General features: G+C 37.2%; 1 protein-coding gene across 1 annotated transcript; it reads right to left on the bottom strand.

Annotated features, from left to right (window-relative positions):
- Positions 1-1,514: 1,514 nt before the first annotated feature.
- Positions 1,515-20,301, bottom strand: entrep1 (endosomal transmembrane epsin interactor 1). Its single transcript, XM_039662513.2, has 11 exons — positions 19,785-20,301; positions 18,239-18,295; positions 17,053-17,163; positions 14,597-14,716; positions 12,972-13,079; positions 12,680-12,813; positions 11,382-11,508; positions 11,060-11,138; positions 8,813-8,965; positions 4,776-5,071; positions 1,515-2,588 (listed from the first exon to the last, which is right to left on the bottom strand). The coding sequence occupies exons 1-11, from the start codon at positions 20,082-20,084 to the stop codon at positions 2,352-2,354; spliced, it is 1,722 nt and encodes a 573-aa protein (XP_039518447.2). The 5' UTR covers positions 20,085-20,301; the 3' UTR covers positions 1,515-2,351.
- Between the last annotated feature and the right edge of the window lie 750 nt (positions 20,302-21,051).

Genomic DNA, 21,051 nt, shown 5'->3' with positions numbered 1-21,051 from the left:
TGTAGGATTATTTGATGAATAGTATGTCATTTATTTGAAATATAAAACTTATAACATTATACATTTCTTTCACTTTTGATCTATTTACTGAATCCTTACTGAGTAAAACTATTCATTTCTTTTCTTTTTTTTTTATCTGGTAACACTTTATTTTAGTGTCATCGTTACACGTTACATGTAGTTACTATAGTAATAAATAAATTATGCATAATTACAGTACATGAAACTAACCCTAAACCAAACCCTCATCCTAACCGTATATTCAGAACATGTAGTAAATTATTATTACTCAGTACTTAAAGGGATACTTCACTTTGAAATTAATTTTTGATATTTGATGTTTTAGCTTACCTCAAGGGCATCCAAGATGTAGGTGTCTTTGTTTCCACAGTATTTTCAATTTTGATATTTTTCGGTCAAACCGTTCGTGTCTGTCAGTCATATTATCGAGGTTTAGGGGGTCCACCTCAAAGAGCATGCACAGAGAAGTCCAAATTAAACATGATTGAATGACTCGTAAATGTAAGTACACATTGATGGCCTAAGACACGAAACGGGCGGTTTTTGTGAGAAAACGAACAGTATTTATATCTTTTTTACCTCGTGTAACCACAGCCCCGTCCAAGTGATCTGAAGGCACGGGCGCTTTGGTCTGTGCATGCGCCGGAAGTGATCTCTCGTGCGTGTACGTCACTCATTTTTTATACAGAGATTTCAGAAGTGTTATCCTTCATTGTGAAGATCTAAACATATTTAGATATACAGGAAATTGCAATGGATGAACGTTGGAACAACGTTGATTTTTATTCCACAACCGCGCAAGAGATCACTTCCGGTGCATGATCACTAGGACGTGGCTGTGGTTACAAGAGGTAAAAATGATATAAATACTGTTCTCACACAAACCGCTCGTTTCATGTCTTAGGCCATCAATGTGTACTTACATTTACGATTCATTAAATCATGTTTAATTTGGACTTCTCTGTGCATGCTCTTTGAGGTGGACCCCATAAACCTCCATTATAAGACTGACAGACAGGAACGGTTTGACCTAAAAATATCAAAATTTTAAAATACTGTGGAAACAAAGACACCTACATCTTGGATGCCCTTGAGGTAAATTAAAACATATCAAAAATTTATTTCAAAATGAAATATCCCTTTAAAAGTATAATTACACTGTAATACTGACACAGCATAACCAAAAATCTTACTGACCCAAAACTTATAAACGGCAGCGTATAATTAGAGAAGTTTAGGTCACCCTTTATTTTAAGGTGACGTAGTTACACATTACTACATATCCTAGTAATAAGAGTAAATGATGCATAATGACAAGTAACTAACCCTAAAACAAATCCTAACCGTAACTCTATAGGAAGTACATTTAGTTAATTAATACTCAGTACTTATTTGAGCAATTATGTAACTGTCAGCTTAAAATAAAGTGCAACTAAAGTTTATTCTACACTCTCGTAATGCCAATTGAATAAACAACCCAGACAAAAGGCAGATGATTTTAAACGTTTAATTCAGGAGTTTGGATAGCATGTTTCACCCATACAATTCAGATGAGACTCCTTCATATTCAGTAATAGTGCACAATACATCTGAGAACATCTCATTACATTTTAGTTTATGGTCCAATTCTCTCTATTACCTATTTTTGCTTATTAGCATGCATGTTACTAGGATATTGGCCGTTTATTAGTACTTGTAAACCACATTTTAATGTTTTATCCCCTTAATCCTACCCAATACCTAAACTTAACAACTTCCTTACTATTAATAAACAGTAATTAGGAGGTTACTGAGGCAAAAGTCATAGTTAATAGTGAGAACTGAACCCTAAACTAAAGTATGACCGAAATAATAATACTGTCCAGAATGGTCAAATAAAAATAAAATGTAAAAAAAGCTTCAAATTCATTCTCTACCTCACAATATGCTGATTTAATTTAGTAATTCTCCACATCACATAAGCTAAATATAGCCAAACTATTTGAATGTTTCTCTTAATTGTATTTTTCACATAGTGTATTTTTAAATCATTTTTAAATAAGGAGCATGGACATTTGGTAAATAAACATTGTTTTTTCCCCCAGTGTAGTTAGTATTATAATGTGAAAAAATAAAAACAAGCAACAGCTGGACTTCCAACTGTAAAATTAAAAATGAATAATATTCAGTATACACACTGACAAACAAAAACAGAAAATGAAGTGAAATCATCTGTACTGTTTACAAAGCTTAGCTTCCGTCACGTTGTGGTGTTCACCATACCTTCATCCGACTGGCACAGAGTCATTTTCCTCGCTTTCCGTGCATATCCAGTCAGTTTGAGACGTCGCTCAGAGGACAGTTTCACGGAAGACTCCTATAAGGCTGTGTGGGCGTTCCTGTTCCAGGCGGCGGGATCCTGCCCGAGAACTCATCCTGGAATTAGTCCGAGAACGGGTGCCTGTGAGCTCTGCGCAGGTGAAGGAGCTGAGATCGCCACAGCTGCGCAGGTGAAGGACGCCCGGACGTTTGCGCAGCGGCAGCGTCTGCGCCGATTGAGCTGGTGCAACCTCCGAAACTGTGATGGCCTGGAAACATTAATGAACATGATCGGTGAGAGGACAGGAAATTATAGGAATAAAAATGGCTGAATGGGATATTCATCTTATAAAACCTAAGATATGCTCATTTCGAATGATCAAAACATTGCTGAAAAACCTTAAATTGAACTAAATCTACTTCATGCCTTCTGTCATCAGATTGACAGTTTGTACTTTTTTAGCAAGTAAAAGGCCTTTTAATATAACTGTAAAAAACATCCATCATTAAATTGTGCCGCTTTTCCGTGAAATCTTTATCTTTTTATAAATTAAATTTTACTTTTATATTGTTAGCAATATTTCAAGATAAACACTAAGTGGACTGAAGCAACTTGATTATCCATACATCATTATTTAGAAAAATCAATGCGAGTATCAAATATGATACTGTACATCAGGCTTTTGAAGAATGCTTATTTGAACATTTTTCAATCATTGCTGTATTGTATAGTTGTGTTGTATTGTATAGTTATATGTTTTGCCCCCATAGTTAAAACTAAAGAGCTTAAAACTAAAGTAGTTAAATATCATCTCACAAGACATAATATGGGGATATATAGAGTAAAAATTGTATTTATATGCACTGTGTAAGTACTCTGCTAATGCTGTACTGTTATAAAGATCTCATTGATTTACATTATAAGCAATCAGAATTTCATCTTACTTTTTGGCTATAGAAATATCAGCAACTGCACCAAATTGCATATTTTTGCTCAGTTTGGGCCTCAATGAAATAGAGGTGTTTTCTCTTACCCAAGTATAAGCTCCATATTCACCTGTATGATATGAGCCTATAAGCCAGGGCCTGGTTTTTCAACGAATCTTGAAAATGGGTTTTTCAAAAGAAAAAAACGGATTACATTTCCGGATTAGATCACGTAATCCAATCTTGGTTTTGATCTGGATCAAACCTTTAGTTTGGGTTTTTCCAGAACTTTTTTGTAGGATTTGGATCACTTTGATCCAAAAAAAAATCTGGATTAAACTACAATGAAAACTTGAAAAATGTATCAAATAATACTATATTTGGATCATGCAGTATCTTACAAGATATCCTATTTATTCATAAGGTTTTAATTTTATTTGTTCATCCGTCAGACTACAGTGATAAGGTAGGCTTTAACGTATTCAGCCTTTCAGTATAGGCCTACAGCAAGGTAGAAAGAGTTTGGCCTCATAAAATAATCCCCCAAACAGCTGTCAAAATTGACCAAAAACAATACATTTTATTCTGTCACTAATTGATATACAGTATATATTCTTCACAATCGAAAATATTTTTGATTTTAGAATATTTATAAGTGAAGCATGCAATGATTACAGAATAACCAAAAAAAGGTGCAAATATTGGCAATCACTGATTTTTGAAATCCAAAACAAATCCAAATCAGAAATAGTCTAACTATTGCGTCCCTTGTTCCACGTCCTGTCTGCTCGTTATATATATATATATATACCTGAGATAAATATTTATGAGATAAATATCCTCAATGTACAGTGTTTGTTACTTGTTTTATCTACTTGTTGCTCTTTACATATCTATAGTTCTACATTGTGATTTCCTATCGTGTTTGAGCACTGGTTATTCAGATTTGGTGATCCTGAAAGGTTTCTATCCTGATCAGATTGATCCAATCCGACGTTGCCCTTAAAAACTGGCTCAAAAGTAAGCTGGATTACGTGATCACGGATCGCAAAAAAAAAAAAAAAAAAAGGATTACTAAATACGGACCAATTTTATCCAGATTAAACATTTTGAAAAACCAGGCCCAGATGTATAAAATATGACACTTTTATGATTTTGTCTAAAGGTTTAATAAACTGTTCCAACTATTTGATGTTAGGCTTTACAGGGTTAAAGAGATGTGAAAAAATGAAAATTCTGTTCATTTACTCAACAGTTTATGGGCCCCAATGACTTCCATAGTATTTTTTTTCCTACTATGAAGTCAATGGGGCTCATCAACTATTTGGTGGTTACGCATGTTCTTCAAAACATCTTCTTTTGTGTTAAGAAAGAAACTTATACAGATTTGGAAAAACCGAGTATGAGTAAAAAGATTAAATGACGAAACTATCCCTGTAAAAAGTCACGAGCTGAAAGATCACCCACTTGAACACCAAAGCTAAATGTGTCAGAGTTCAATTCTTTTTTTGTGTGTGTGTGTGTCTTGCCTGGTCGATGAAGCTGGCACAGCGAACGGCCTCCTCCATGTGTTCCTCATCAGAGCGCAGCACAGTTTTGATGCTGTTGACCAGCTCCTGTACCTCCGGGGTCAAGCTGCATGAGGACTGCTCCAGAAAACGTGCCACCAGCAGTTTTGTGTCTCTATAGTTCTGGTAGTCCACCATGGAGTTGGGACGAGGCTTCCGTTTGCCACGGCCCCGTCGTAGCGTAACCGTCCCTTGCTCTGTTCCTGTCGCTGACGCCGGGCCCAATTCTGTCTGTGTAGCGGCTTCGCAACTCATTACTATGGAGAGAGAGAGAGAAACCAATATCACAATGACATATTTACCCCTGCATGTTTTTGACAAATATTTGTAAAATGAAGTACATTCACTGGAGATTAAAACTCATTTCACTTTTTTAAAGCACACAATTCTTTCAAGCAGAGCTACATAATTTGAGGGTGGAAATCTAATTGCAATTTTTCACACAAAAATACTATACTTGTTTGTAGAGCTGCTCAATTTGGCCAAAATGTTTGATATATCAATAACACACTTTATATATTAATAATATATTATTATTATGTATGTTACTATAAGATTCATATTACATTCATGTAACTAATTATTTAATGTTGTTAATTATTATTATTATTATTCAATAAAAAATATTATTTCACGCCCAGGTGAATTGGATTGTCTGTTATGTTTATGTTTAAATGTTATGTAAATATGTTTAAATATTCAAGCCATTATCTATTAAAGGAGCTGTCTGCAAGATTGTGGCTAAAACTGGTACTGCAATCACTTTCAAATTAGGGTGTATCCCCCCTTACCCCATGATTCTAGGATGCCAAATATGCGGCAGGTTCCAGCAGGAATGTAGGCTGCTACAAGAAGCTTCCAATTGCAAGTGACGAGTCCTACACAGTGAGTTTTTTTCTGTAAATTATTTATTTCGGATTCATATCGAGTTTTGGGGGGTTTCGCAACGTTAAGAGTTTTTTTTTATCTGATTCCGACACGTTTGTATCTAGAGAAGAGCTGGCAACCCGAATGCCGCAACTCTACTGAGTCCGTAATTGGTAAATTGGAGGGTGACGCATCAGAACAAAACACAACTCGACAACATCAACATCAGTCAAGGGCTGCGACTTCAAATGACAATATCCTGGCCTGACTTCTGTGGTCAGTGATATAAGTATTTGAAATGAACATGATTTCTTAGTATCTAGTGACCTATCAGGGAATATTTATGATTAATTGAAATAAATTGAATTTGATTTCTTGAATAAAGCTCCTTTAAATATGAACTAATTTGCATAAATGTCTTGTCAGGGTTCTGCCCTGGCAGCTTTGTCTGTGTTGTCTTTGTTTCCTGTCTCTGTGATTGTGTTGTGCTTGAACATAAGGTTTTATTTGTGTTGGCCATGTGATCTGTTCCTGCCTCCTTGTTTCCCTGTACCACACCAGAGAATGTCTAATTGAAGAGAATAGGCACTGGCTGGTTACTTCCGGGTTCTGGACTGGCTGCAGTAACACGTCTCTATCCATGCGGGGGCGCTCGCGGTCGAGTGCAGAATGAATGGGAGTCAATGGGGTTTCACCCCCAAAAATCCACGTTTCTCAGGATGTAATTTTTTGTCAAGTAATTTGAAAGTTGCATTCAAAAGGGAGGGCTAAGATAATGCACTCAGCTGAAAATTGCATTTTTAAGTTCACTTATCTGTTCTAAAAATCCGTTCAAAAATGTGATGACGTCACACAATAGCAGAATGCTAGCGTGTTCTGGCCAACAACAGCCTAACCTGTAAGAAATCAAAAGGACATAAGTACTCGTTCATTCGACTTTTGGCCTATAATATATATTGAACTTGCGGAATCAACAATAAAACCTATGTTAATTTAACGACAAGCAGGTGAAAGAGACACATTTAGCCGTTTAGCCCCATAGACTCCCATTCATTCTGCTCTCGCCCGCGATCACCTCCAGTGGAATTCTAATGGAACTGCAACCAAGATGATACACAACGGGGCTAATAGGAAGTACCAAGGCTCTCCGTTAGACGGGCTCTGACCACACTCTCTAGTCTAGTTGTCTGTCTGAGTGTTGTCACCTGTTCCTCATGTTCTCTTCTCCCTGATTACATGAGTGTTTTCACCTGTTCCTTGTCTGAGTGTTCTCACCTGTTATTCGTTACATTCTGTTTATGTGTGCTCTTTCCCTCATGTGTTGCCAGTTCATTAGATGTTGTGCTAATGTGTACTTCTGTGCTACATCGTTTGTTTCTTGTTACTAAAGTCTATAGTATTTTATTTGTAGAAGTTTTTTTTAGTGCTTAAGTTCTGCCATTGGACCTGTCTGTCTTGTCTCATCTCATCTCCTGTGTCCCTAGTTCCAGTCCTGCTAGCAGAGTGTCCCTGGCTGCTTATACTCTTTGCTTTGGATGCCCAAGTGCCTTGTTGTAGTACAGTTCCTGTCAGGCTACTATTAATATTCTCAGGTCTCATTCTGCTCTGCCATTACTACTCTCCAGCTTACAGTCTTCTTGCTAGTTCTTCAGTCTTCCAACTGCTGCTCGGCTAGTTACTACGGCTGTCATTGTGTCTCATCCCTGCCTATTGTGACTGTCTGGACTGTTCACCTTTCCCACCACATCTTGTCATCTGTTTGTCAATAAAGGCATTCTACATTTGAGTCCTCCATGTCTATAACAAAAAAAGAAAATCATCAAGTATTTTTTTATATATATATTAGAGAGTCAAGGGTTTTTACAGAGGGGATTTTGGATTTCTCTATTTATCACTATTACTTTCAACAGCCAAAAATAAATACATTTTCAAAAAAAATTTAGGAATACATTTTTTTTTAAATCAGGAAACCTATATATGAACAAACCCCTCAGTAAAAACCTTCAGAATAGTTTGGTGTATGTAAGTGCTACTGAAGTAAATATTTCAGGCAATGTAGGAGGAAAAAATCATTTTGAGAAAAAGTCCTTTAAAGATATATACTGTAATTGAAATCTACAGACACAAATAAATAAACTGATCTAAAAGATACAGTTAAAAGTGTCTTTTTTGGATGTTTTCTTTCCACTAGTCTGGGAAAAAAAACACTTTATGAAAAAAGCAAAAAAGCACAAAATCTCAAAATTGACAGATGCATGAAAAAAAAACTTTTTCATCATCAACTCAAACATCATCATAATTCTCTAATAGGGTTTAGGACAAGAAACTGAACCGCTCTATTTGACCACGTTAAACAGAAATGTATCCACCTAAGCCAGTTGGTGTTTGTATAACGGCCAAGACCGGTTTCAGTTTTACAGGAACTGGAAAAGCATAAACACTTCACAAACCATTAATCCTACATCAGACAGACATAAGAGAAGGTTTCACTAGTGCGTGTGTGAGAAAGATTTTTTTGAAGAAGATACTTGAAGAAATGGAGTCAATTTATGGCTGTATATTTAATCGCCCTCTGCTCCCCCTCATCAGTAACACTGAGAGCCCTATATTTAAAAAAGGGCTTAAAGTAACCACTGACAGGTATAATTCCTCTAGATTTACTATCAGACCAGTACTCTGCTTTGGATACACACACCAAGTAAAAAGAAACCATCTGTAATTGGAGAGAAGCCAGTGTTCATAAACTAATTATAAAGAATTGTGTCAGTGTCTGCTCTTCGAACTTTTATGGAAAAATGTTTTTATGTATATTTAGGCTTAAAACAAGATAACTCTGCTTGTACGCTACAAGGACATATCAGCACCCTGACAAGAACATATATCCTAAAATAAGTTTTAATATCTTGTTTTTAATCTAATTTTGCTTAGGTCAAATATATTATACAGTAGTCAACATTTGAAGTGGATCAAAAAAGTTCATCAAAGATTAAAACAGGTATAAGTTATACAAAATTCATGTATAACCTTGATGAAAGGTTTTGATCCACTTCAAATGTTGACTACTGTATTGATATCTGACTCGACTCTCGCAATTGACCAAACCAGACCATTTTGAGGATTCCTTCCCTTACCTTTGGCGGTCAGGTCTAGCAGGATGGGGTCGCTGTTGGACCTGCGGAGGCGATGTCTGTGGGGTTTTCGGCTGTTGGAGACTGTGCTGTGAGGCTGTGGTGAGGACTCTATCGGGGGGGTGGGGCTCAATATGGCCGTCTGACACCTCTGGTCTGAAGAAAACATGCAAACAAACTACATAAAAAAAGTAAACATCATTTGTTCTAAAGTTTTTCTTGTTTTCTATTTAGGTTTGTCCTGTGTCAGCAACTGCTTGGTCAAATCCATCAAAAGAGGAATCTGGCCAAAACAAACCTAGTCTATAAAGTTTACCAGAGACCATTTTAAGAGCTGTACTGTCTAAATCAAGAGGTGTAACATCATGTTCCTTCATAACAAATAACAATATCTAAAATCTATCAATCTATCTTAATCTTTTTGAAAGAAGTCTCTTATGCTTACCATAATTTATTAAAAATACAGTAAAACCACAGTAATATTGTGAAAAAAATATTACAATTAAAACATTTGTTTATATTCTATTTTAATGTATTATGAAATGTAATTTATTCCAGTGATACAAAGCTGAATTTTCAGCAGCCATTACCCCATTCTTAAGTTGCATGATGAATTTTTTAAAAAAGTTTTTAAAAAACCAGCATATATTTGATATAAAAATCACTTTTGGTCAATTGAACGCATCATTGCATAATTTTTTTTTTTAATTCCCTTCTAAATCTGTAAATGACAAACATGTGAAGGTCATGCAGTTCAAGTTCTGCAGTTATTAAACCAAATTCATCTTCATTTTTTAATTCAATTCCTTTTCAAATAGTTTTGCTGATAATATAATTGGTAATAAAAAATTCTGTGTGAAATTAGAACATTTTGAAAAGTGCCCCCATCTGAATAGTAACCTGCGGAGGATCATTAAAAACATGTCGTGCTATCTTTGAATGTGTTGAAGGATACAGACAGCTATAAAAAGAAAAATAAATCCCTCACCGAGGAACACTGGACATACAACTGACGCCACTAAAATACATTTCCTTTAATACACAGATGACATAATTATGGACTGGTACTGTGATACGCTGTGAGCATCTTGATTAAATATAGAGTACCAGATTCATAGAAGCGGTCTCAATAACACCTTCACATAGCAGCTCCAGATTTTGTTGATTATAACACCATTACACCTAACCTGCAATGTTTTAAAAGGTGAACTGTCTTTTGTTCTATGTTAAAATACTTTCACATGCCATGGTTTAATGTTCAGAGACAACTGTAAAGGCCCGCTGACACCATGAACGATAACTATAAATATAACTATAAGTTAACTATAACTCAGTTTTGTTGTCTGTCGCTTTAAATGCTCAGGATGGATTCTGATTGGCTGTCAATATTTGTATCAATTATCAGCTGCAAAAAAAATCATTCTGAAAGTGCGATCAATGATATTGTTTCTCTGTCCCATTATTGTTATAGTGGTGGTGTGGACTATTCTTTTACAATTAGAATGATTTTTAGAACCATGTCTTTAACATTATTAAGTTATCGTCCTTGGTGTGGTCCTTAAAGGGTTAGTTCACCCAAAAATGAAAATTAGCCCATGATTTACTCACCCTTAAGTCATCCAAGGTGTGTCCTAGATTTTTCTTTCAGACGAATACAATAATGGCAGTGAATGGCTCTTTCAGTTTTGATGTCCATAAAAGTGCATCTATCCATCATTAAAGTGCTCCACACAGCCTTAACAAAGGCCTTCTAAAGTGAAGCTATGCGTTTGTGTAAGAAAAATATTCATATTTAAAACTTAAGGAAAATAACTAGCTTCCGGCCAAACGAACTTGACTATTTGTCTAAGCACGCGTAATGCTGATATTTACGCTCCGCCATGACGCACTACGCTACTTCCGACATCACAAGAATATTTTTCTTACACAAACTCATCGCTTCACTTCAGAAGGCCTTTATTAAGCCCCTCAGAGGTGTGGAGCACGTTTATAATTGATAGATGCACTTTTATGGACTTAAAAACAGCCATTCACTTCCACTATAAAGAGCCAGGACATTTTTAAATATAACCCGTATTCTATTTGTCTGAAAGAAGAAATGTCATATGGACCTAAGATGACTTGAAGGTGAGTAAATCATGGGCTAATTAAAATTTTTGGGTGAACTAACCCTTTAAGTCTGTAATGTCAATGTTTATCTATGCTGCTCCTCTCAACAAGTCTATATGCAAAAATACAACTAGTTCATACCGTCACTGGGCGTCTCCATCTCTGCACTCTCTGTGAGGACCTCGGTTAGATCGGTCATTTGCACCTCGGTATTCTGGGCCTAATATAAATACAGAAGGTCAGTGAGCGGACAAGGACTGTATTTGATCGAGCTGTTGCCAATGCAAGCCTGCAGGACCAGGACATGGTGCCATGTTTGCTGAAATGAGGTCAGTAAGGTCTGCTTCACAGAGTTGAAATGCTATCATGATTAAATGCTGTAAATGCTAACTGCCTTTTGACTTTCATCACAGAGGTGATTATGCGATAGCAGATGGCATATGATCACTATATGAATCAGTACCTGAGCATCTGGCTGCGGTGCAACAGCTTCATAAGGTGGAGGAGGGTCTAGAGGACAGAACACCTCCACTCCTTTAATTCGGGCACCGTATATATGAGGAAGAGGTATCATACCGTCACCAAACATCCTGTCAAAACACACACATTTACACTGTAAACAAGCCATGAGAAAATATAACGACAGTGTAATATATAACACTGAAGATATAGTGTTTGATTAGGACATCCAATGAAACAGGAGTATATCATGCTTTCCCACACACAAACTTTAATCCTGTTTTAGGTTGCCAAAATACTTTGGTTGCCTGCCAAACACTGAGCCACCCACCCACAAATCTGATAAATCCTGCTGTATTTTTGGTGAAGAATTCAAGATCAAAGTTTATGTCTGTCTATGTGTGTGTGTGTGTGTGTGTGTGTGTGTGTGTGTCTCACTAATACTTCAGAGGATCATGGAATGCTTGAAAGATGTGACCATACTGTATACTGTAAAAAGTGAAATTATGCAGATGTTACCTTAATAGACATTTCACTTGATTAGTTTACATATACAAACATTACTGTTTAAAAGTTTATTGAATGGAATTAATATTTAGCAAGGACATGTTAAATTGATAAAAATAGACACTAAAAATATTTATACTAATGTTAGAAAACTATTTTTGCTGTTTTGCTGTAATAAATGCAGTTTTTTAACTTTCTATTGATCAAAGAATCCTGAAAAATGGCTTTCCACAAAATATTATTAGCAGCACAACTATTTTCAACCTTGATAATAATAAAAATGTTTCTTGGGCATATTAGAATGATTTCTGAAGGATCATGTGACAGTGAAGACTGGAGAAATAATGCTGAAAATTCAGCTTTGACCACAAGAATAAATTACTTTTTAAAATGTAATACATTAAAACAGAAAATAGCTATTTGAAATTGTAATAATATTTCACAAAATTATAGTTTTTACTGTATTTTTTAAATCAAAAATGCAGAACGCAAAAAACTTGATTAAAAAAATTAAACTAACTTTTGAACTGATTTATTCAGGATAAGAGACTATAGAGTATGTTGTACATTATTCTTATTACTTAAATTAAATTTAATATTATGCAAATTAAATATTATGTGTTTTATATTTAATCATGATTAATCCAAATGTTTACTTTTTTGTTTGTTTCATTTTAAATAAAAGTAGTGTAATTCATAAAATAAAAGTATAGATTAATTTATGTGTCATTAAAAAGTAAACCCAACACAGTCAAAGTGATTCAGTAATCATAATTCAATTAAATCATATTTTACCTCCGAGCCAGACGAGGGGTGTAAGAGTAGAAGGTGGAGAAGTATGAAGGAGGAGGTGCAGGGGCTACAAATTCGTCTGGGTCAGGAAGATGAGTCTGCTCATCCACTTCCTCTGGGACAGGTCTAGCCTCTTCCTGCCAAAGACCATCATAATCACGAGACCAGGGCTTAGAAATATCTGACACAACATGTGTAAACAGTCTTAATAAGCTCTGCCTCACACTGACCAAGAATTATATTATATTATATATTTTTTTCTTCTTCATATTTTCAGCAATATGATTTATCTCACCATGCAGGGCCGTCTGGTTGAGAAGATCTGGAGATATCTGAGCGCAGCAGCAACCAGACACACAGCTGTGGCTAAAGCATTCAGCGCACACAATGCAAAGAGCACTTTCTGGAAGAGAGAAAACTTCATGGTCTGTCGTGGGATTCTGCAGTCAAATATTTTTCCTAACCTGACCCAATTATAACAAACTGCATATTTCCGATTTTCCAAATTAATGATTTCCTATATGCCAGTTTGACGTCTCTTATATATTATATCTGTCTTCTAGATACACACACCAGATACTTTTTAGGTACACCTGTTCAACATCTTGTTGGCATATATCTAATCAGCAAATCACATGGCAACTCAATGCATTTAGGCATGTAGGCATGGTCAAGACGATCTGTTGAAGTTCAAACTGAGCATCAGAATGGGGGAGAAAGGTAATTTAAGAGACTTTGAACATCCCATGGTTGTTGGTGCCAAACAGACTGGTCCGAGTCCTTCACAAACTGCTGATCTACTGGGGTTTTCATCTTCTGATGGCTACTTCCAGCAGGATAATGCACGTCACAAACCTCAAATCATCTAAAATTGGTTTCTTGAACATGACAATGAGTTCACTGTACTAAAATGGCCTCCTCAGTCACCAAATCTCAATCCAATAAAGCAACGTTAGGATGTGGTGGAATGGGAGATCCACATCATAGATCTGCAGAAACCAATTTGAAATGATTCGAGCTTTGTGACATGGTGCATTATCCTGCTGGAAGTAGCCATCAGAGGATGGGTACATGGTGGCCATAAAGGGATGGCCATGGTCAAAATCAATGCTCAGGTAGGCCGTGGCATTTAAACGATGCACAAGTGCCACTAAGGGGTCTAAAGTGTGCCAAGAAAACATCCCCCACACCATTAAACCACCACCACCAGCCTGCACAGTGGTAACAAGGCATGATGGATCCATGTTCTCATTCTGTTTACGCCATATTCTGACTCTACCATCTGAATGTCTCAACAGATATAGATACTAATCAGACCAGGCAACATTGCTGTTGTAGTCCATGCTGTTCTAGCCCATCCGCCTCAAGATTGTGCATGTTGTGGCTTCACAAATGCTTTGCTGCATACCTCGGTTGTAACGAGTGGTTATTTAAGTCAAAGTTGCTCTTCTATCAGCTTGAATCAGTCGGCCCATTCTCCTCTGACCTCTAGCATCAACAAGGCATTTTCGCCCACAGGACGACCACATACTGGATGTTTTTCCCTTTTCACACCATTCTTTGTAAACCCTAGAAATGGTTGTGCGTGAAAATTCCAGTAACTCAGCAGTTTGTGAAATGCTCAGACCGGCCTGTCTGGCACCACCAACCATGCCACGCTCAAAATTGCTTAAATCACCTTTCTTTCCCATTCTGACATTCAGTTTGGAGTTCAGGAGATTGTCTTGACCAGGACCACACCCCTAAATGCATTGAAACAACTGCCATGTGATTGGTTGATTAGATAATTGCATTAATGAGAAATTGAACAGTTGTTCCTAATAATCCTTTAGGTGAGTGTGTGTGTATATATATATAAACCAAGTAGTAGTGTAATAATATTTTAATACTTAAAAATAATTTACAAAGATGAACACACACCTTGAGCAGGATTCTCATTGTGCCACATGCATGACCTGCGTAGATCTTAATCAACTTGTCCTCTTTGCACTGAGCGCTCGGTGTTTCTGCACAACAGTAACAGAGATCGCCCTGCTCACTCTGAAACACAGAAACACATGTATTATGTTCGTTTCTCATTGATGTCTGATGACATAATATAGTAAAACTTAGAAGAACTGCTTGGATTCAATGTAGGAGACTTAGGATGAAGTTTCCAGGCACTTGTCTACATTTGACAGTCTTTTGATCTGCATGTGATAACAGCTCAACGATATGAGCTCACTAATATGGCAGGCACCATTTTCATGACAAGTGGAAATGATAAAAAAAAAACAGCCTTCCTATCCTGGAAATGACAGCAGCCCAAAACCTAATTCAAATCCAAGCAAGGAAAGCTGGAATCTGCTTTGACTCTCAATTTCAGGGCTCTCTTTGACTTAGACAAACTTCAGTCCTATACGCATAGTACAGATGACAGATGTATGGTCTGAATCAGGTCTGTACAGATGTGCTTTTTCCCCGTAATGTGTTCTGGGTGTTTGCAATGAGGTTGACAGGTTGTTCTAGGTGGTTGCTATGTAGGTGTTTACAAATATGTAATAGGCTTTATGCCGAGCGTCACGTGACCAAACCGGAAAACTGATCTCATCGCAACCGCTTGTCAGAGAAAGTGTTAACAGCCGGAAGAACTGACTACGATATTTATGGATTTTTAAGGTAATCAGCTAACCTACCTAGTTCACTTTTTTATTAGCATTTTATTCCATTTAAATATCTAAACGTTACTGTGAAGAAGAAAAATGTTAAAACGTTTAAATATCAATCTGCACATGTGAGGGACATTGGTTATGCTAATCTTTGCTCGCTCCTTTTAAGTTCTCTTGAGTAAAACCGCAAAAAATGTCATGAAGCACATACAAAAGACCTGAACCGGAAGCAATGCGGAAGTAAGTTGTGCACAGAGCCTGTTAAAATAAAAAATAATAAAATAAAAAATACAAATAATAATAAAAAAAATTAAATAAATAAAAAGCCTATAGCCACAAGTCTCTCTGACATTCTAGTCAGAATCACACAGATTGTTTGCACAATTTGAGTTACTTTCATGTTTGTAACACAAATGTTGCAGGCTTAGTACTGAAGGAATACAAATTTATTAAATGTTTAATTTAGATTCAACAGTATTTTAACTGAAAAATGCATACAGTGTTTACCATTTTGAGGCCAAGAAGATTAAGCCAAGCATTCCAGGTGTCAGACGTTAGCTTTTGCCATTAAGTTCAAGATACAGCTCTGCTTTTGTCTATGATAATGTTAATGGTTGACCAATCTAGTCAGGCTGATGGGATTAGCCCAAATGCCCTGAATAACAGTTATGCTGATGAAAGCGGGGAAAAGTTTGGTAACAAGACCACACCTATGTCATTTGCATGCCTTGTCCCTAGTCTCCTACTCTCTGTAAATCCCTCCCCCTTGTAAAGTATATAATCCAGTTCTGTAATATAGTTAGTTAGACTATTTTTGAGATGACTACAGCGACGCAATAAAGAACTTCTGCGTGAAAGATACCTCAAAGTCTCCTGGTCTGTTGCATGGTAGAAAAAGTTCCCTACAGTACACTAATTTCTCTTTGCTGTAGTACAACAACGAATGTTATTTATGAATTAATGTAGTATAGTTTGTGTAGCTCTGTGTTGCCCTGATACTGCATCTTAAAGCCAGGGTAGGCAAGTTTGAGAAACTACCAGAAAACTGCTGGATTTTGAAAGTATCCAACAGAGAAACTCCCATCCCCTCCCTTCTGGGCTCCTTCCAAAGCCACGCCCCCAGAACACATGAACGCGTAATGCTCAGACAGAGGGCGCGTTTACCAGTGCCGAGCGGAGAGGAGCACAGTGCATGGAGTGACATCACCTTTTTTTGCCTTGTTTGCCTGGGCTGACTGTGTGGTACAGGTGGTACTGGGAATTTTGACTGTGAGACTTCCTATCTTCCGGCCAGTATGCGCTTCTCCTCTTTCGAAATGTAGCAGCAGGGGTGGCAGCAATGGTAGTGAGGGAGAGTGACAGTCGCCCAGCCAATCATTGCATTCGTTACGAATGGAAAGAGTAGCTGTGAATATTGCAGCCCTGAGAGGACTACAGACACTCGATTTTTATACTCTCCTCTTCAGAGTACTTACATTTTAGATATGTCTTGGTATATAAAGACAGTTTAAACCACTTTTGGGGAAAAGTGTTTTAGAAACAAACTGCCTACCCGCCCTTTAAGTGTTACCCCACCTTTAATTGTGATTCAATTTATATTTTGCATCTAGGTTCTTGAATACAATCAAATCATTCTTGAATACAATCAATCATCAATACATGAGTCACTTGACATCGTAATGTTAGAATCTCAAGCACAGCACATTTCCAAGAGCACGGATCCCTCACCAGCTGGCAGTTAATGGTACTGGAGATCAGCTGAGCCCCCTGACAGCAGAGGATGAACCCAGCCAGGTTTAGCAGGATACAGACCACCGACAGCAATACAAATAGATTTACCTGTGTGGGAGACAGAAAAAGATTAATACCAATCAGTCATTGTATTTGATAAATCTGGATTTAGCAAATGGTACTTGCATTAGCTTTCACAAGTTTGGGCTAAGTGAGATTTTTTTTAATGTTTTTGAAAGAAGTCTCATGCTGATTTATTTGATTGAAAAATACAATAAAACAATGTGTGAAATATTATTATAATTATTTAAAATAGCTGTTTACTACTTTAATATATTGTACTTTAAAATATAATGTATTCCTGTGATGGCAAAGATGCTTTTCACCATCATTACTCCAGTCTTTAGTGTCACATGATCGTTCAGAAATCATTCTAATATGCTGTTTTGCTGCTCCACAAAACATTTCTTATTGTATGAATAGAACGTTCAAAAGAACAGCATTTAATGCATCGAAAAAATCTCCCAGACCCTAAACTTTTGAAGAGTAGTGTATATGAATGGCAACAGGAAGAAGCTGATGGTCGGCTTGAGACTTAATGTCAGGGGTGCACATATCCTCTTTAAAGGGATAGTTCACCTCAAAATGAAAATTATGTCAGTAATTACTCACCCTCATGTTTTTCCAACCCCTTAAACCTTTCATTCATCTTCAGAACACAAATTAAGATATTTTTGATTAAATCTGAGCCCTTTCTCACTCCATAGATTTCAAAGGGATCGAAACTGTCCAAGTGACTTGGACTATTTTAACGGTGTCTTTAACTTTTCTGGGCCGGAAAGTTTCGATCTCTTAGATGCCTATGGAGGAGTGATCCAGCTCTCAGATTTAATCAAAAATATCTTCATTTGTGTTCCGAAGATGAACAAAAGTCTTGCGGGGTTGGAACAACATGAGAGGGTGAGTAAATACTGACAGAATTTTCATTTTGGGGTGAACTATCCCTTTAAGGAATCATTTAATGGCCTATGTTCAGAGTTCAGATCAATACAGGAATCATTCTGTGTAGTAAACATTATTTAACCACTTTCAAGTTAAAATAAATGAATCTTCTTATTCAGAAGGGAACACAAAAACTGTTGCCTTAAATGCCATCAGTCTTAGATTAGCAAAACACACATACCAATAGTAGCATTGGCCGTTTCCATGTGGTTAGTCCTATAATCCCAGAGAGGATGACCTGCAGAAAACAAAAAGTACTTTCAGCGAAGAGGCAAACACTCACAAACAGGTTAACTGATAATGAACCCATTACTTAGGCATGCTGTACACTCTCAAAAGGGCCTACAGCACTGACTCATCTCACTCAATGTGGTGTTAGCTGGCAGCCTAACTCAAATACTATTGTCCAAACTCAGCTCCCTTGTGTTTCCTCAAACCCTGCCACTTCCTGTCGATTACACTGAATGATGTGGGACTGCCATTTCAGCTGAGCGGTTCCTGTGTTTAGCTCATTCCTTTTCATACATAATCGAGTAAAAGTATTTTACTCCATTGTTAAGTGTAAAATGTTTTGTCAGGAAACTTATAGAAATTTTATTAATTAATAAATATATTATTTAATAAGACAATCAACTTGACAGTGATTTTAGCATTGTTATAATATCTTTATTTCCATCATTGGTAAATGACACAATTATTTCAGTTTTTTTAGTTAAGTTTTTAGAGTTACATTTTCTTGATTTTCTTCATCAATAATTAATTTCAAACCCAAATATATAAATAAGCAAACAGATATTTATTTAACTGTTGTTTACATGGCAAAATAAGTGTGTGGTGTGCATAATATGGTAGCTTTACCTAAAAACAGTATCTCACTATAGAGTGTTAAGCAGTAAAAGGGATTCACACTCAACCATGACTTGGAGTTCACTCAGCTCTTGCCAATGGCCACAAATGTTAACCATACTTAGGCCAAATATCAAGTCAAGTCAAGTCAAATATATTTATATAGCGCTTTTCACAATACAGATTGTATCAAAGCTGCTTCACAGTATCAATCAAGACAACATAACAGTGTTTGTTTATTCATGAAAAAAGACAATCAAGATTGGTAGCTGATCAATGGTATGATGGGTCATTTAAATTGAATATCCCCAACTGAGCGAGCCAAAGGCAACATATATGGGAAATGAGATTGTAAATTACACTTTTGAGGGAAACACTTGGCACTAGTTTCTAAATATTTGAAAACGTATAAAGATATGAAAACGAATATTACAAATGTATTTAATGGTATCGGATGTAATGTAACTGCCTTATGTACTAACTAACGTTACATAAGGTTACACCAAGTAATGGACAGATCAGGTAAAAATATTTCCTTGAGGCAACTGCACATTAGTGGCCAACTAACTAATAACTCATTAACAACAGATCAGCTCTTTCATCAAAGTGAATTATTGGTGAACTACAGTGCCTGATGTATTAGTCTGGTCATAGCAAATAGGCTGAACTAAAAGTGTGGCACCACGTTTCTACATTGGAAACACATTAGACTGCAATAAAAGTTCCGGTTCGTTTGAAATGAATCAATTAAAAGCTGTAGACAAACACAGTGACATATTATCAGGCAAACATTTCAATATCTGTAGTCTACATAGCATGCTTATGTGGTGTAAAATAAAAACATTAGCACCTCTGATTATGGCCAGTAATCTAATACTCACAGAAGAGCCAGCCCAAAACGGACAGGAGTTTCTAATAGGGGGCGAGTTGCTAAGGGACAGAGCCCCGAAAGAAAGCGCCACCATGGAGCAGCCGAGAACCAGCTGCAGCAAGCCGAGGGAGAGCAGAGGGCGAGCGGGCAGCAGCGCCGGGATCATCCGCGTCTGCGATCCAGACATACGGGCCGGGAGAGCGGACACACAGCGGCTGCGACTTCTGTAAGAGGCGTTAGCGAACTGATGGGCCAGAGCAGCCCCTGATAAACGACAACAAGATCCAGGCAGAACTACGGGCAGAGACATTGGAGACGCACGAGTAGCCAAACAACAATACACATTAAACCAGGGTAGTGGTGCTCCGTCATTTTACTCTGTATCGGCGTTACTTCCATGGTGCTGTCGATGTAGCTGAGTATATTGGTTTTAAAATAACTGGTCTCTGTGACCTGCTGCTCGGATTCGATTTCACAATTTTTTTTTTTTTTTTGGCTAAAGCGAGCGGAGAGGCGGGGGAGGGTTGTGGGAAGAGACGACACACACACAGAGAGAGAGAGAGAGAGAGAGAGAGAGAGAGAGAGAGAGAGAGAGAGAGAGAGAGAGAGAGAGAGAGAGAGAGAGAGAGAGAGAGAGAGAGAGAGAGAGAGAGAGAGAGAGAGAGAGAGAGAGAGAGAGAGAGAGAGAGAGAGAGAGAGAGAGAGAGAGAGAGAGAGAGAGAGAGAGAGAGAGAGAGAGAGAGAGAGAGAGAGAGAGAGAGAGAGAGAGAGAGAGAGAGAGAGAGAGAGAGAGAGAGAGTTTTTTTTTTTTTTTTTTCCACCTCGAGTTCTGCAAAAACATCCTGGGAACTCACAGAAACGCTCCCAGTCTGGGGTGCCGGGCAGAACTGGGCAGATTCCCTCTCCTATCGGAGATCCAGAAGAGAGCCGTAAAGTTCTGGTTCCATCTCTCAGACGCGCAGACAGAGAGTTACCATCACTGCGCTCTCAGATACAGGGCAGGACTCACTGAGGGCGACCCCATGATTCATTTAGTGGAAAAACACCAACTCAACTCATCAATTCAATTCAGACACTCAAAAGTAAAAGAAATAGGGAAAATAACCAAAGAAGAATACATACACGATTGGCAGATAAAGGTCACACAACTAAATAAACTAAAATATTTCAACAAAATAAAGTCAGATTATAAATTGGCTCCATACCTGACTGATATCGGTAACTATGGTCAGAGAAAGCTCCTAACTAAGTATCGCATTAGTGACCACAGTCTGTGT

Source organism: Pimephales promelas, chromosome 4 (assembly GCF_988280905.1).
Source record: "Pimephales promelas chromosome 4, fPimPro1.hap1.1, whole genome shotgun sequence".
Classification (NCBI taxonomy): Eukaryota; Metazoa; Chordata; class Actinopteri; order Cypriniformes; family Leuciscidae; genus Pimephales; species Pimephales promelas.
The sequence above is the reverse complement of the archived record's forward strand: the minus strand, read 5'-3'. Positions and strand labels throughout refer to the sequence as shown.